At 37.4% G+C, this 13,613-nt stretch overlaps 2 protein-coding genes across 3 annotated transcripts in view; one reads left to right on the top strand and one right to left on the bottom strand.

The window, feature by feature from the left end:
* Nucleotides 1-47: 47 nt before the first annotated feature.
* RSPH14 (radial spoke head 14 homolog) overlaps nucleotides 48-13,613 on the top strand; it is a 70,600-nt gene continuing 57,034 nt past the window's right edge. Inside the window, exons 1-4 of the mRNA XM_017732246.1 lie at nucleotides 48-151; nucleotides 578-1,026; nucleotides 2,278-2,380; nucleotides 2,565-2,683. Coding sequence (XP_017587735.1) covers nucleotides 828-1,026; nucleotides 2,278-2,380; nucleotides 2,565-2,683 — 421 coding nt within the window. The 5' untranslated portion in view covers nucleotides 48-151; nucleotides 578-827. The remainder of the gene's footprint in view (nucleotides 152-577; nucleotides 1,027-2,277; nucleotides 2,381-2,564; nucleotides 2,684-13,613) is intronic.
* Nucleotides 6,151-13,613, bottom strand: part of GNAZ (G protein subunit alpha z) — a 48,241-nt gene continuing 40,778 nt past the window's right edge. For both annotated transcript variants that reach the window (XM_017732241.1, XM_008632083.2), the window contains one exon: nucleotides 6,151-8,236. In XM_017732241.1, the coding sequence (XP_017587730.1) occupies nucleotides 7,892-8,236 (345 nt within the window). In that variant the 3' untranslated portion in view covers nucleotides 6,151-7,891. The remainder of the gene's footprint in view (nucleotides 8,237-13,613) is intronic.

Genomic DNA, 13,613 nt, shown 5'->3' with positions numbered 1-13,613 from the left:
ACCGTCAGACGCGGCGCTCACGCCGGTGACGCAGGCCGGAGCCGCGGCTCGGCTGCGTTAGTCGCTATTCACGAAGAGGCGCGTACGCAAGAAACGGGCGCTGTGGCAACCAGGGCACGCGCGAGCTGAGGGCCGGCCAGCCCGGGGCTTGGTAATGGCACACGGCGCCTTCGATTATTTAGTCTATTTCGTTCGCTGTGAAGGGAGAAGTGGAGTTGTTTAGAGGCTGTTTTGTTTTTGTTGTTAGCAGTTTTCAATATTGGAGGCCGTAGTGTTCAGTCAGCTGAGCCGCTTTCCGTGCTGAGGGAAGGGCGGGGCGGGGGGTGGTTGGAGAGCAGCCCTCACGTATTCTATCAAACGTTACCGAATTCTGAGGGCAGATTTTAACCAGATCCCTTTAAAAAATGGTTTTTTCTTTGGGGGGGGGGGGAAGGTATTTTGTTTCCTTTGCTTTAATTTTATTATTTTGAGCCCACTCCTATTATGGGCATTGGGCTGCTTCACTTGAACCTTTTAAAAAGTATTCCCTCCTTGCAATTTTAAGATCTCTCTCTCTCTCTCTCTGTTTCCTTTTCAGTGCTCAGTGACAATTAAACCAGATTAAGACAATTCAGATGAACACACAGTGTTGCTGATGATCACGCACAATTCCAGCCTCTTTCACAGCTTCCTGACAGTGTATGTTTGCTAAAAGAGCTCCTTGGGGACACAGAGCACTGTTTAAAGTCAGTAGGCGTCTTTATGGTACATTATCTGTCCAGTCACCAAGTACAGCCATTTTGGAGTATTTTTAGGGATAGGGAGAATCCTTCTGAGGAAAATTTGTGATGGCACAACCTCGTATCTCAGCCTACCTCCCCCCTGATATAGACCCCACAAAAGCTCCTCTGGCATTTGGGAGGAGGGCCCTTCCTAAACTGAATGAGGAGTTGCAGTCTCCCGAGCTGCTGACGCAGCAGCAGGCACTGATGGCACTCTGCGATCTGGTCCACGATCCAGAAAAAGTCTACCAGGCAATAGCATTAGGTAAGTTATCTCGCAAGCTCTGACACAGTGGGGCAGGCTTTGAGGGGAACCCCACCTGACTTTCTTCCATTATTTTCCTTACAATATCTTTGATGACTCAAGATGCCCAGGAAAAATTTTCTGTTTGTTTTATCTTAGAAAGGTAAAGAATATTATAGTACCATATGTATGACAGTTATTTTAAGAATTATTGTCACTTTAGCATTTATCAATGGCTCACTATATGTTTTATCAACCCCTAAATACAAAAATAGTGCAGAATCTTTCTTTCCATAGAATCATAGAATTGTTAAGGTTGGGAAAGACCTCTAAGATAATCCAGTTCAACTGTTAACTCCGCCCTGCCATGATCACCACTAAACCATATCCCCAGACTTTGTTCTGATTTTAGCTAATTCCTAACATAGGCTAATAAAAACCCCCCCACGTAATTAGTTCAAAATTAGAACCCCATCACCATCATCACTCACTTGCCTGGAACTTAATGAGAAATTTAAAAAGAAAGGAATATAACCAGATTTATCATACTCATCAGGACTACATCTAGCCACCACTATTTTCAAAAGCCTGCAAGAATCCTGAGTTTCGTCTCAGGTGGGGGGGGGGGGGGGACCCAACCAGAAGCTTATTTATGCAATTTTTAGCAGTCTGTGGTAAATCTACATAGCTCATTATGTAACACTGAAAAAATCCTTGTTTGCTACTGCTTTTTTCTCCATTTACTTCTTTTGTATTCTTTTCCTCTCCTAAAAGAGAATAATCATGTTCAAAATTTAAAAAGTTAATGTTTTATGAACAGTTTGATTGCCAAAGCAATGTGAGGTTGTTGTTTTTCTGGTGTTGTTAGGTTTTTGGCTTTGGTCAGTGCCATATGTACATACACAGTCATTAATGGTTCACCACATTTATTTCTGTTCAAAAAAACCAAGTGTCAATCCTGAAAAAACACGCTTTTCTAAAGACATCAATAGATCTACTGACTTATTTTTAGAGTTATGTCACTTTATATTTGCAGGATTAGGATTTAACTTGATAAGGAGTCAGGAGCTTGTTTGTAGCATGGCATTTTTGGCAGTAGGCCTTGAAATTTGAAAGTTTCTTCCTTACTTGAGATATGACAATGAGAACTTCACTGTCAGGACAGGCTGAAAATTCTGAGGCCCTTCAAATTGTGAGATAAATGATGAATATTGCTATTTCAAATTAATGCTGAAGGTAAGAAGCGTCAAAATGAACTCTGATGTCTCATAGGATTCTTCGATAACCTGAAGACTTTGCTGGTACATCATGACCAAACTGTCCGCCAAAAAACAACAGAAGTTCTCTCTATAATGGCTTTGCATAGTATTGGCAGGTAGGTGCAATTCCAAAGTTTACTGAATGGTGTGGGAAGTGACGTTTCAGTGAGAAATAAGAACAGAATTCCTAAGTTTTGTCAGACAGATGCCGCATGAAGAAGAGCAGTTAAGATTAAATATCTTAGATATGTACAAGTTTTATTATGTTGTGTTAAATCTGTCCTCCATTGTTGTTTTTAGGCAAGGGCTAATACAAAGTGGAGTCATTTCTGCCCTCACTGGGCTCCTGGATGATCCAGTAGATATCTGTCGGAAGAACATCCATCAGATTTTTGACATGATGGCAAAATTACCTGAAGGTATGAGGTTTTAAGTAGTTAAGTATTCAAGTAGACAACGCAGAGAGGAACTCAGGTAACTTCACCTGTGCTCCAGATTTAATTTATTCCGTTTCCCTTGAAACTCATATTTAAATGTCTATTTTTGCTTATCTTAGTTTTCCTTAGTAAACTTTCTTAAGCCCTGTGCAAATTAAAACTACCTGCTCAAGATACAGATTCTGTGGGCTGCATGCTTGAATTGGTATTTCAGAATCTTGCATCAAAATTTCACTTTGCCCCTTCTGTTCAAGGTGTGGATCAGCTGTTCATCACAGAGCACTAGTTTCATAAGTGTTCCAATCTGAACATTAGTCTTAAACTTCTCTTCCAGTTGATCAAAAGTTATAATTTTAAAATTAAAATTTCGGTGCAAATTATCAGTTAAAAAACCATACTCTTTAAATTCATAGCAAAGTATATTGTCTGAGAAATTCAGTTTCATTACTGATGCTTAAAAAGAATTAAATGAATGTTTAAAGCCTTGCTAACTGTACATAAATTCTAAAAAATCTAAAGAAGTATTTTTACATGCATGCAGTCCTTTTTAAAATCCTAAATAATTCCATTCATATGAGGGGTGTTACTATGTTGGGCTAAACAACTTTGTGAACATCGGTATAGAAAAAAAGATTTTTTGAAAAGTCTGTAAAAGCAGCTCTAAGTAATTACTCTTGGAAAAGGTGTTTTTTTGAGTCATGTATTCTGTTTATTTAGATAAAAATATAATGTATATATAAAAATATACATGCCTGTATTTAAGGGTTGGAAGATAAATCCTGGAGCAGAATTGTGTCACTGTAGAATGGACTCACATACAGAGAGCTACTTCAAAGAAAAACGAAAAGGTGCAAAACTTTCTGCCATGAGACAATTTGGGGAATTATCAGAAATAACCACAAATATTTTCCAATAAATTGTAAGAGTCACAAGGCCTGACATAATTCATTTGACATATTACAGATACAGAATTAGTCTCTGCTTGGTAATTCAGCCTTTTTCAGCTAGCCAAGAAAGAGTCTTTTTCTTTGCATTCACTTCTACACCTCACATCCAGATAATGAGATAGGATGTACCTCGTATCAGCTGGAGGAGGTCAGCAACTAATGCACCACTCCACTGCTCAATTTCTGCTGTTCTCTAGAGTTGAGGTAATTTGCAAGGCAAATAAAGCAATGTGTTCTGTGCTAGACAAAAATGTCTAGCATTGGCATGATGTGTAGCTGTTTTAACTGGGAAGTGGTCAGTGACTCCAGCTAGCTCTATGCCAGGCCACCTGGTCTCTCTCCAAATAGGAGTAATTTAGGAAAATGTGGTTATTTTAAGCAAATCCACTTACAGAGTATTTTCGATTCCTAAATTTAAGGATGTGTACCAGTATCTTCCAGGAACAGTAGGATAGTTAAAAACCAGAAGGTGGGAGAATGCACAAAGACTGGAAGAACACCAAGGAGTAACATTTCCAGAAGAAACTACAACTTAGTGAAAAGAATTAATGGGCAGAAAAAAGACAAAAATAGATAGATATATGTGTTCAGTAGAGGATGGAAGAGGGAGAAGGGCCAGCAGGAGGAGGAAATTAAAAACATTAAAGAAATTATTAGCAAAACTTTCTGTCTTTGTAAAAACAGTTAAGTTTGCATACATAATACTTGACAATGTTAGTGAAAAGGTGTTATGCAATGATAAATTACCTCAGCAATAGCAACTGCAAAAATAGTTCTAGGAAAAAATATATTTCATTATGATGTGGTTAACACTGGAAAGGTTTAATAATTCTTACCCATTACATATCCTGTCATTTATGGGTACTTAATCCTTTTCAGCAAAGATTGAGGTGGAATGGATGGAGCAATGGATTTTTAAGCTTGCCAGAACCTCTATTTGGGAAGAGCCCAAGAGATAATATTTCTCCTACATTGCTGACTCTCAGTGTCTCCACTCTCACCCTCGAAAAATCATAACCAATTGAATGTGTGGATAAGGACTCTTTAAGGATACCTTTTCCCCTTCAAAACTTGTTTTGCTGTATGGAGTGCAAATGCTGAAAGGACAGATGGCATTCTTACTGCAGCAGATGGGACATCTCTTCTGTGAATGTCATTGTTGCCCAGGTGAAGAGAAATCCCAGCTGTATTAATGCAGCTCTTACAGGTGGCAGTGCACTGCATCACTGATAAACCTGAGAACTGAGAAAATAGATGCAAATTTAATTGCATGATTTATCCAGGTGGATGACTAAGAGTCAAGGGATTTAATTTCAACACCTGTCTTCAGCCAACAGACTTTTTAGTTTTAACTTTGCTATGCCTCAGTTTTCTTATACATCAGAATTTATACAGAACACTGTATAAAACAGAATTTATTTTAACATCTTGAGTTCTTCAGAGAGAAAACAGAGTAACCATGAATTACTCAGAATACTAAGATCAAAAAATCACAGGAATTAAATTATTAGAGAGTTAATAACAAGAAATTGCTATTCAGTTAACATGATTATGTGACTTGATTATTTGAACTTAATTATTTACTTCTTTGTTCCTCCATATGCCTCTGATTTTAAGTCAAGTAGGAGCACAGGTGGTGCTTCACTTTCTTTTCCCCTTCCCAAGATAGCTTTCACTCAATGAGGAATGGAACTGGCTGCTTTCCTTTAGAAATCCCCTTGGGCCTTTGTTAAAATATCCTGACTTCTCCACTTCATCGTCTCTAATACTTCTGGTAGAAAGACCTTCTTAGTTGAATAAAGATTTGGTTTTTAATATAAAGTGTCTGTTACCCTCCTGATAATTGACTACACTTTTGATTTTATCCAGCTTTCTTACCTCGAAGCTATGCTGTAATGAATGCTGGTGTTTTCTTGTCACTTCTTTCACTAATCTGAAATGGCCACAGTCCGGTGAAAGAAAGAGGTGAAGGAGGCACAGCATTTAATAGACCATTCGTTGGAAAAGGGAACCCTGACTCACTTTCCACCTTTTCCACAGTTCAACTGGCTAATAATTGGATATTACATGGAAAAAACAAATTAGACTGGAAATACTGCACAATTTCCCAGGTAAATGATAGCAATTTAATAGTAAACAAAGTTTAGAGGAACCTGTACTAGCAATTACTGTGGATAGATTGTAGTAAACTTGCCAAGCTAAGCAGCCTGAGTGCAAATATCACAAGCAGGCAGCAGTACCTTCTCACTACAAGTGAGACCTAGAAACTGTCTGTGTGCCATGACAGACCTTGTATACCTTGAAGGCTCATTTTATACCTCATTGGCTCTTTTGCCTCTACTCTTCAGGTGTAACAGTTGGCAGGGAACGCTTAAAGGGACCCCATGACTTCAGTACAGGGATAAAATATCTTGTTCAAAATTAGACTAGAAGAAAACTTCACAAGCATTATCCAGTTAAGTAACTGTCGTAACACTACTTAATGAACACACTGTAGACACATTCAGTATATTTTGAATTGTTTATTTTTGAAGTGGACAATTTAGATGTTGATGTTATTAACCATTTTGTTTTAATTTTCTTAGAGCCCTTGGCTGAGATTTCTTGCACTAATCATAGTACATAAGGGGAACAAAAGTAGAAGGTGATTTTCCAGTGTGCATGTGTGTCTGTGTCTCTGTGTACGTATGTGCTTTACAGTTATCAAACATATATTTACACACCAACTTTACACTGAAGTCTTTAAGAAGTCTTTTCTATGGCAGGGGAAAGAACCAACTGACCAAAGACTTAGGTCTATATGATCCATATGAGATTTTCCAGTATAGTCCCACAGAGCTTCTTATGCATTCAAACTTTTGCCGGAATGTTACTCCATCCAGTAGTGTTTCTTTATGAGATGAAACCTGGAGCTGAAGATTGCATCTCTTCAGTTTCCTTAACTTCACTAAACTGTAAATAATTTAAATTATTAGATTGAAATATCAAGACATTTAGTTATTGTTCATATCGCTCATCTTTAACCTTCTAATAACACATCACATTTTAAAAATAATTTTAAAAACCAACAAAAAAAGACTTTGGAGGCTATATACTACACAATCTTCATGGCTCCTGCTTCTTGGGAAATCTGTTACAATATTACAATACCCAGAAATATTTGGAGCAGGGGAACAGAATTGTCCGTTGGCAATTTTCACATTCAGCAATCCAGACACTACAACAATAATTTAAAAAATTGCTTTGTGATATATTTTTTAAATCTGTATTAAAAAAGGAACACTAACCTACTTCTTAAATATAATTTGGTTTTTCATGAAACACCACAAGATTTGGCAAAAAAAGATGTAAAAGAAGACTGTTTTGATGTATAAAACTCCTTATCAGTAAAAGAAACACCGACCTAGGTTGGCCCATTCAAAGACTCATTTCGTGTAGTTTTGCTGCATATTTGAAGCCATAAAGAGCAGAAAGAGCTGCTAGTCAGTTTGGAAATCACAAAACAGTTGCGCACCAACAATTCCTTTAATAGGCAAGGTGTCCATGAGAAACAGTAAAGTAAAGCAGAAGTGTGTACATAGTATATGCTGAGAGTCATGTGCATGTGCATACATGATGGATGTGTACATACTCTTGACTGTGGATACCAATATTGTGGGCACATGCCCATTCTCTACAAATTTAAGTAGTAGTTTTCTTAAAATCTCTCATTCAGTAGCTTCTGGTTTGAACTAGCTTTTCTCCCCAACACAAGCATTCTGCTCCACACCCTGCAAATGAGTTCATCTGTCACTCACCAGATTCGTATTTTTATGTCAATAAAATTTTAGGACAACTGCATAAAGAGTCATTTCTTACACAGAACATGGTAACACTCCCACTGTAGGAAATGGAATGAAACAAATGGAATAAAAGTGCAGTGACTGTGGTGGAACATCTCCACAGAGTTAGGCCTCAATCTCTTTTTTTGTTTTTGTTTGGGGTTTTTGAGTTGTTGGTTGGGTTTTTTTTTTTGCTGGGGGTGTGTTGTTTTCTTGGAGAGGAGGCTCTCACTCTCCAGAACAAATATTTGGGGAAATGATGTAGCAGGTTAAGGGGCAATAAGAGGAACTGTGTTCATGTATCAGATTTCCCCTTTTCTCTCCCTGGGCTATTAAACGTTGCCCAATTTTTTTCCACTAGAAATGGAAGAGGTTAGCCCCTTTTTTATCACTCCAGGAAAACAGATTAAGCCCAAGGATTCTTAGCAGAGGCCAATGTATTTGAGATTGTTCTGAATGATGACATCTGTCACTGCATCAAACACAAATTGTATGTTACTGGTATCAGTGGCACAGGTGAAGTGTGAGTAGATCTCCTTAGTCTCCTTGTTGCGATTCAAGTCCTCAAACTGGCGTTGGATGTAGACTGCTGCCTCCTCGTAAGTGTTTTGGCCTTTGTATTCAGGAAAGCAGACTGTTAAGGGGATGCGTCGGATTTTTTCTGCCAGCAGATCTTTCTTATTCAAAAAAAGGATGAGGGAAGTGTTGATAAACCAGTTGTTGTTGCAGATGGAATCAAACAGACGCAAACTTTCTGCCATTCGACTCTGTAGGAGAGGAAACAACAGTGTCAGCAATGCAGCTCTGTCTGCTGCCCTGAGCAGGTAAACTCCATTTGTGAACAATTGAGCATGACTACCACAATTACGTTTGGAAATTAAAATCCAATGCTGCTATAGACTGAAAGCAGAGAGGCCCCTTAGAAATCAGCAGCCATCTTGAATGTTCCTGAGGTATTGCTGCCGCTGTGACACTTACACTGATGCTGCTGGAGCTGTCCATGGTACCAGGCTCTTGGGAGGCTGAGTTTATTGCTTGGTTTACACCTATAAATAGGTGTAAATAGACGTAACGTTTTGAATAGAAAATATTCTAGATTATTAAAAGAAATATCACTCAAGTATTGTCAAAAGTAGATACAGGAAATACCTTAGGTATTTTTGGCAAGGTCAGTGTTTTTCCATCATGTTTAGGTTTCAGAAAATGTTAGGCATACATCATGAGTCATGGGAGTGATCCAGGGTAAGTGAACAGCAGGGATTTGGGCTATCAAAAACCAGGGGTATATTTTGTTCACAAGACTATTTGCAAATATGTATGTGTTCCATTTGTCTGCCTTGTGTTCAGAGGGGATGAAAATAATCAGAGTCTGGGCATTTTTGTTGTTTAACCGTGAAGTATTCTGGCCAGTTCTTCAGTTTTGAAGGAACAAACAGTGGAGGCAAGAGGATGACTTTGGCTTTTAATAGAAATAAAGTATTTTGGGCCTAATTCTCCTGAAATTTGTGTCTAGTTCATCTCCCTTGACTTCACTAGAGTCACTTGGTGAGATGAAGAGAGAATAATCGTTCATTGTTTATTACACAGAAATTAATATGAAAATATTACTTATTTAAAATCTAATTTTTTTTAGATTTGGGAATGAAAATACATTGTATTGTTATTATTTCAAAGAAAATCTGCAACTTAATGTTTTGAACATCATTAAATAATGTTTTGAACATTACTGTTATACTAATGCTGTATACTGAAAACATTACCCCTTAAAAATGCAGGGTTGCTGAAATGGGAGCAGACGGGTTTACATAAGCTTTTCAAATTATCTCTTACACCTTCCTCACTTTGTGTTATTACTCCTTTTCATTTGCTAAGGATTGACTTGGTCAGAATTGCATGCTGTGTTCTCTGAGTTCCATGAAGGCATTGATTTAGCTCTGTGTTTACAGGTGAAACCCACAGGCTGGTGGCAGTTCCTGGCCATTTCCGGAGCCCCAGGAGCACAGGGTGCACTGGGAGGGCTGGCACTGCCTTGGCAGCCAGGGGCAAAGCTGACTCATGAGCCTCTTAAGGCACACTGAAATACAAGCTAAGTCAGACAGTTCTGATATTGGGGACTGTTTGTTTACTTCTTCCTTTGTAAGGTGGGGTCATCTGACACTCCAGCCTACTGTATATACAGACCGATTTATAGGTGTAAAAACATAGCTTTAAAAATATGTTTGAGCATTTCTTTTCACAGTGAAAATACTGACACAACAGATAATCCCCTAAAACCATCATAGGTCTGTTTTCAAATACTCAAGAGTTTCCTTTCCTGATTTTGTAGCTGATAATAACCAAGCAAGAATTTTTTATCTCAGTCAAAATGCTTTTGCTACTAATACTCTGAAAAAAGTCTTTTAGAGCTAATACAGGTTTTTGGCCAATTCTCAGAACAATCATGCCAACAGGATATTGCATTTTAAGAGGTTTGTGTTCATTATTGTATTTTGTAGTGAATCATAACACTGTCCCTCTACTACCAAATCCTCCATTGGAATCTGTAATCCAAGGACAAAAGCAGAGAGTTAAAACCTTTCCATAAATTGTGAAGTGTTATGAACACGTACAAAAGGACAGTCAGTTTTAAATTATTGTAAACTTGGTGATCTCTTGTGTGATGTAAAGAAAAAATTAGTAAATTGTTGATCTTGACACCTAAGAAATTTCTTCTTCAATGTAATATTATAATATTGGCTCAATATCTGAAAGTCTTGCCATATTTTAAGAAGTGATATATCCACAGTTCTAAGGTCAAGGCTGACAGTAAAAATACATTATATATCCACTCATATACTCCCAGCATAACAAGCTCATTTCTGGTTTTGACAATATTGTAAAACTACTTTACATATCATAGGGAAAGTGAACTTGAGAGGGTTATGGCTTATTATAATAAAAATAGAATAAATTGTTGTATGACTCCCAAAGGTGTAATAAAACGTAGTAAAACAATGATAGGCATTCTTCTCTGCAGTGTCTTTACCAGTTCTGGAACCTTGAAGGGAGTATATAGCCAGGTGGCCAAAAAAAAAGTGGTGCTGTAATTTTATAATTATACACAAGCTGGGGTATAAGCAAGATAATGCCAATGCCTTATCCAGATGGCCTTGTTGGGGGCTAATTGCAAATTCTTCTCTGAGCGTAAGAACAAGGAATTGGTTGCTTAAGGGAAAGAACATGCTAAGGAACAGATGGCTGTTTCTATGTTTCCAATACTTTGCAGATGCACAAACATCCCTGGTCATCCTCTGGAACAGCAGAGGTGTGCTTAGGAGAAAGAGTTCTGAACAAGTAAGCGTTTCCAAAAGGGAAGACCCAGTTATCAAGATAGCAAGTAATTAAAAAACAGAGTTGGTAAATGGAGCCAAATTGCAATGTAGTATCTCCTTACAGCTCTCACGTTAAAGCTTTCTAATCACAGCTGGGAGAGCTTTGAAATTAAAAATGAAAAATTATGAAGAGAGAAACTATCACAAATAAGGGAATTAGCTGTCATTTGTATTAAAATCTTAAGAACTTCATCTTTCAGTCATTATTTCTCTTTCATCATCAGTATTTTAAAACTGGTAGGCACTTGGGGATTTGAACACCTTAACCAAATCAAATGTATCTTGTGTAAGCCATAAACAATAATGAATAAAATTTGTGAAGGAATAGTAATATTTGCTTTCCAGAAAAGTTAGGAAATCTTTAATGTCAGTAAATCTTGGAATAACCAGTGGAAGCTGTTGCTATTTTCCTGTAGAGGCTTTTCCTTGCAATAGTGGTTGGCATTTCGCATATGCTGGTAGCTATGAGCTATTTCACAAAATGGCATGACACTCTCTGTTTCAAGTATCTTCTTTAGAGATCCATGACTTAAGACCTTCTGAAGAAAGCAGAAGAAGCTAAAGTATTTGAAGAAGGAGTAGTGAGGTAAAAAGGTAATTGAATCAGTTGGATGCTTTTTCCTTAAGGTTAATAGACAAAAATAATGGAATCCATTCTGAAATAAGGACAGTCTACAAAATAAATGAAGGAAATACCATTGCCCAGGACAGTTGTAGTCAAAGCAATTCAGGAATTCAATCTATGCTTGAATAAAACCATAGGGAAAGCAGAAGAATTTCACAAACAAAAATACAGAAAGCAAGAGATAGCTTGGGTAAATACAAAGAGACACTCTTTTCTTGTAGAAAAGACTATAATGAGTGCTAGTTGAAATGTCCTTCCAGTGTAGCAGTCAGGCAGTCCTGATTGAGTGCTGGATAAGGGAGGCATACAAGACTATTGTATGATTCGTGTTTTGTTCAAAGGAAGAAGACTTCTACAAGAATGTATAGGCTGAGGTGGCTGCTGGTCTAAATGGGAAAAATTATGATAATTTAATGAGTTTTAAAAAATTTCTTTCATCTAAAAATGAAAAAAAAAGAAACTATCTGTTGGAGGGAAGTAAATAGACTTAATCCAGCCTCTCTCAAAGAAATTAAGAACCCCACTGAGGTAGAATTAAACTGAGATGAAACACTTTACCTGGATTGTCCTGCATATACCTGTTTCTAGCCTTAGTATCTCCCAGAAGGGACAGGGTAAGCAATAAAGATTTGACTAGACAAAATTGTTTCCATTTCCAGACCTTTTTTCCCAATCCTAGGAGCCCAAAGTTTTCCTGGAAAATGTTGGAAACCTAAACTGTCAAAATTAGAAGGGGTGGCATGGAAGGGTAAGTCCCACTGTGAATTCACTAAGAAGTGGTCTTAAATCACTTAGCAGCTTAACTTATTCTACAAGCAGACAAACTCTTTATCCTGTCACCCAAACAATTTGTTACACTTGTCTACAACCACTGCAGGAAGTCCTGACCAGTCATGCTGTAAACAAAACAGGAAGGAGCTCAGGATAATTAGAAGCAGCTGTGTTAATATAGCACCTATCATACATACATGCACATGCCATCTATTTATGTCCTTCCTACCAAAGTTCCTTTCAGCGTCTTGCATATATGAGGACTGTGAAGTGTAGAAAGGTGGAAACCTAATGTAGCATGTTAGTTTATGCCAACACAATGAAGGGAAATTGAAAAGGATTGTAAAAGGTTTTATATTATAGGAATATTGAATCTTTATGAAATCCTATGACATTAACTTAGAGAAGGCTGAAAAACATATGTATTATGAAGTGGAGCCCTGAAAAAATCTCATGTGATTTTGATAGGGAGATATCTATTTATATGGTGAGGGCAAAAAAAATTAATTAAGCATGAAACAAGTTTGCTTTGAGGTTTTTTAAAATCAGATTCATTTTCAAATCAGGAGGAAACAATATATTAGCAAACAAAATTTGTAAACTACCAAATTAATTCTTCTTTATTTTAAAGAAAGTGTCCTGTAATTGTTCGTACTTACAGTTTATACGTGCGTACATGTAGAACTGGTAGAGGAGGCAGTAGTCAGTATTTGATACCTCTTTTTCAGAGAAGCAAGGGAAAATAAACCTTGTGAAGTGGTAATGCAGCATACTATCTCCCATGATGGTTTCCTGTTGAATATTGCTATTGTCTTTACATAAAATTCTGCAGATGATAACTGAATCTGGCAGTATGAATGAGAATTACAAGAGGACCTTTAGTCTTGGCTATTGTATAGGATGACAATGAACAACATTATGAATATTTTATCATGTATGTTCTCTGTGACTGAGAAAACCCTGTAGTGTTACTAAGCCTTACTGTGGACTAGACCAGACAAAGCAGATTTGCTTGGGAGTATTACTTTAAGAGTCCTGAGCATTTGTCTTTGAAAGTTGGTGCCTGAAACTTCTCAGGCCTGCAATGAAACAACAAGTCATGTCTTAGGAGCACAAGCTAAGTTAAACATTGGTATATAGTAGTTACATACATGTAATACATGAGCCAGTGACAGACTGGGGTAAAGCAATCTTTAATACTATCTATCAAAACTGTTTTATATTCCTAGATCAGGAACAATGCAGATTTGTTAATCCTACTAAGTACAGTCAGACACCAAGCTATGGTTGTAGTAAAGGAAGCTGAGCTGAGAAAGAAGTTTGATTAAATTTCTTGACTGGAGGATTAGATTTTGAGCCAGGGGATTTCCAAGGAAA

The sequence above is a fragment of the Corvus brachyrhynchos genome, unplaced genomic scaffold (assembly GCF_000691975.1).
Source record: "Corvus brachyrhynchos isolate BGI_N302 unplaced genomic scaffold, ASM69197v1 scaffold864, whole genome shotgun sequence".
Lineage (NCBI taxonomy): Eukaryota > Metazoa > Chordata > Aves > Passeriformes > Corvidae > Corvus > Corvus brachyrhynchos.
This window is presented reverse-complemented; position numbering and strand designations above follow the sequence as displayed.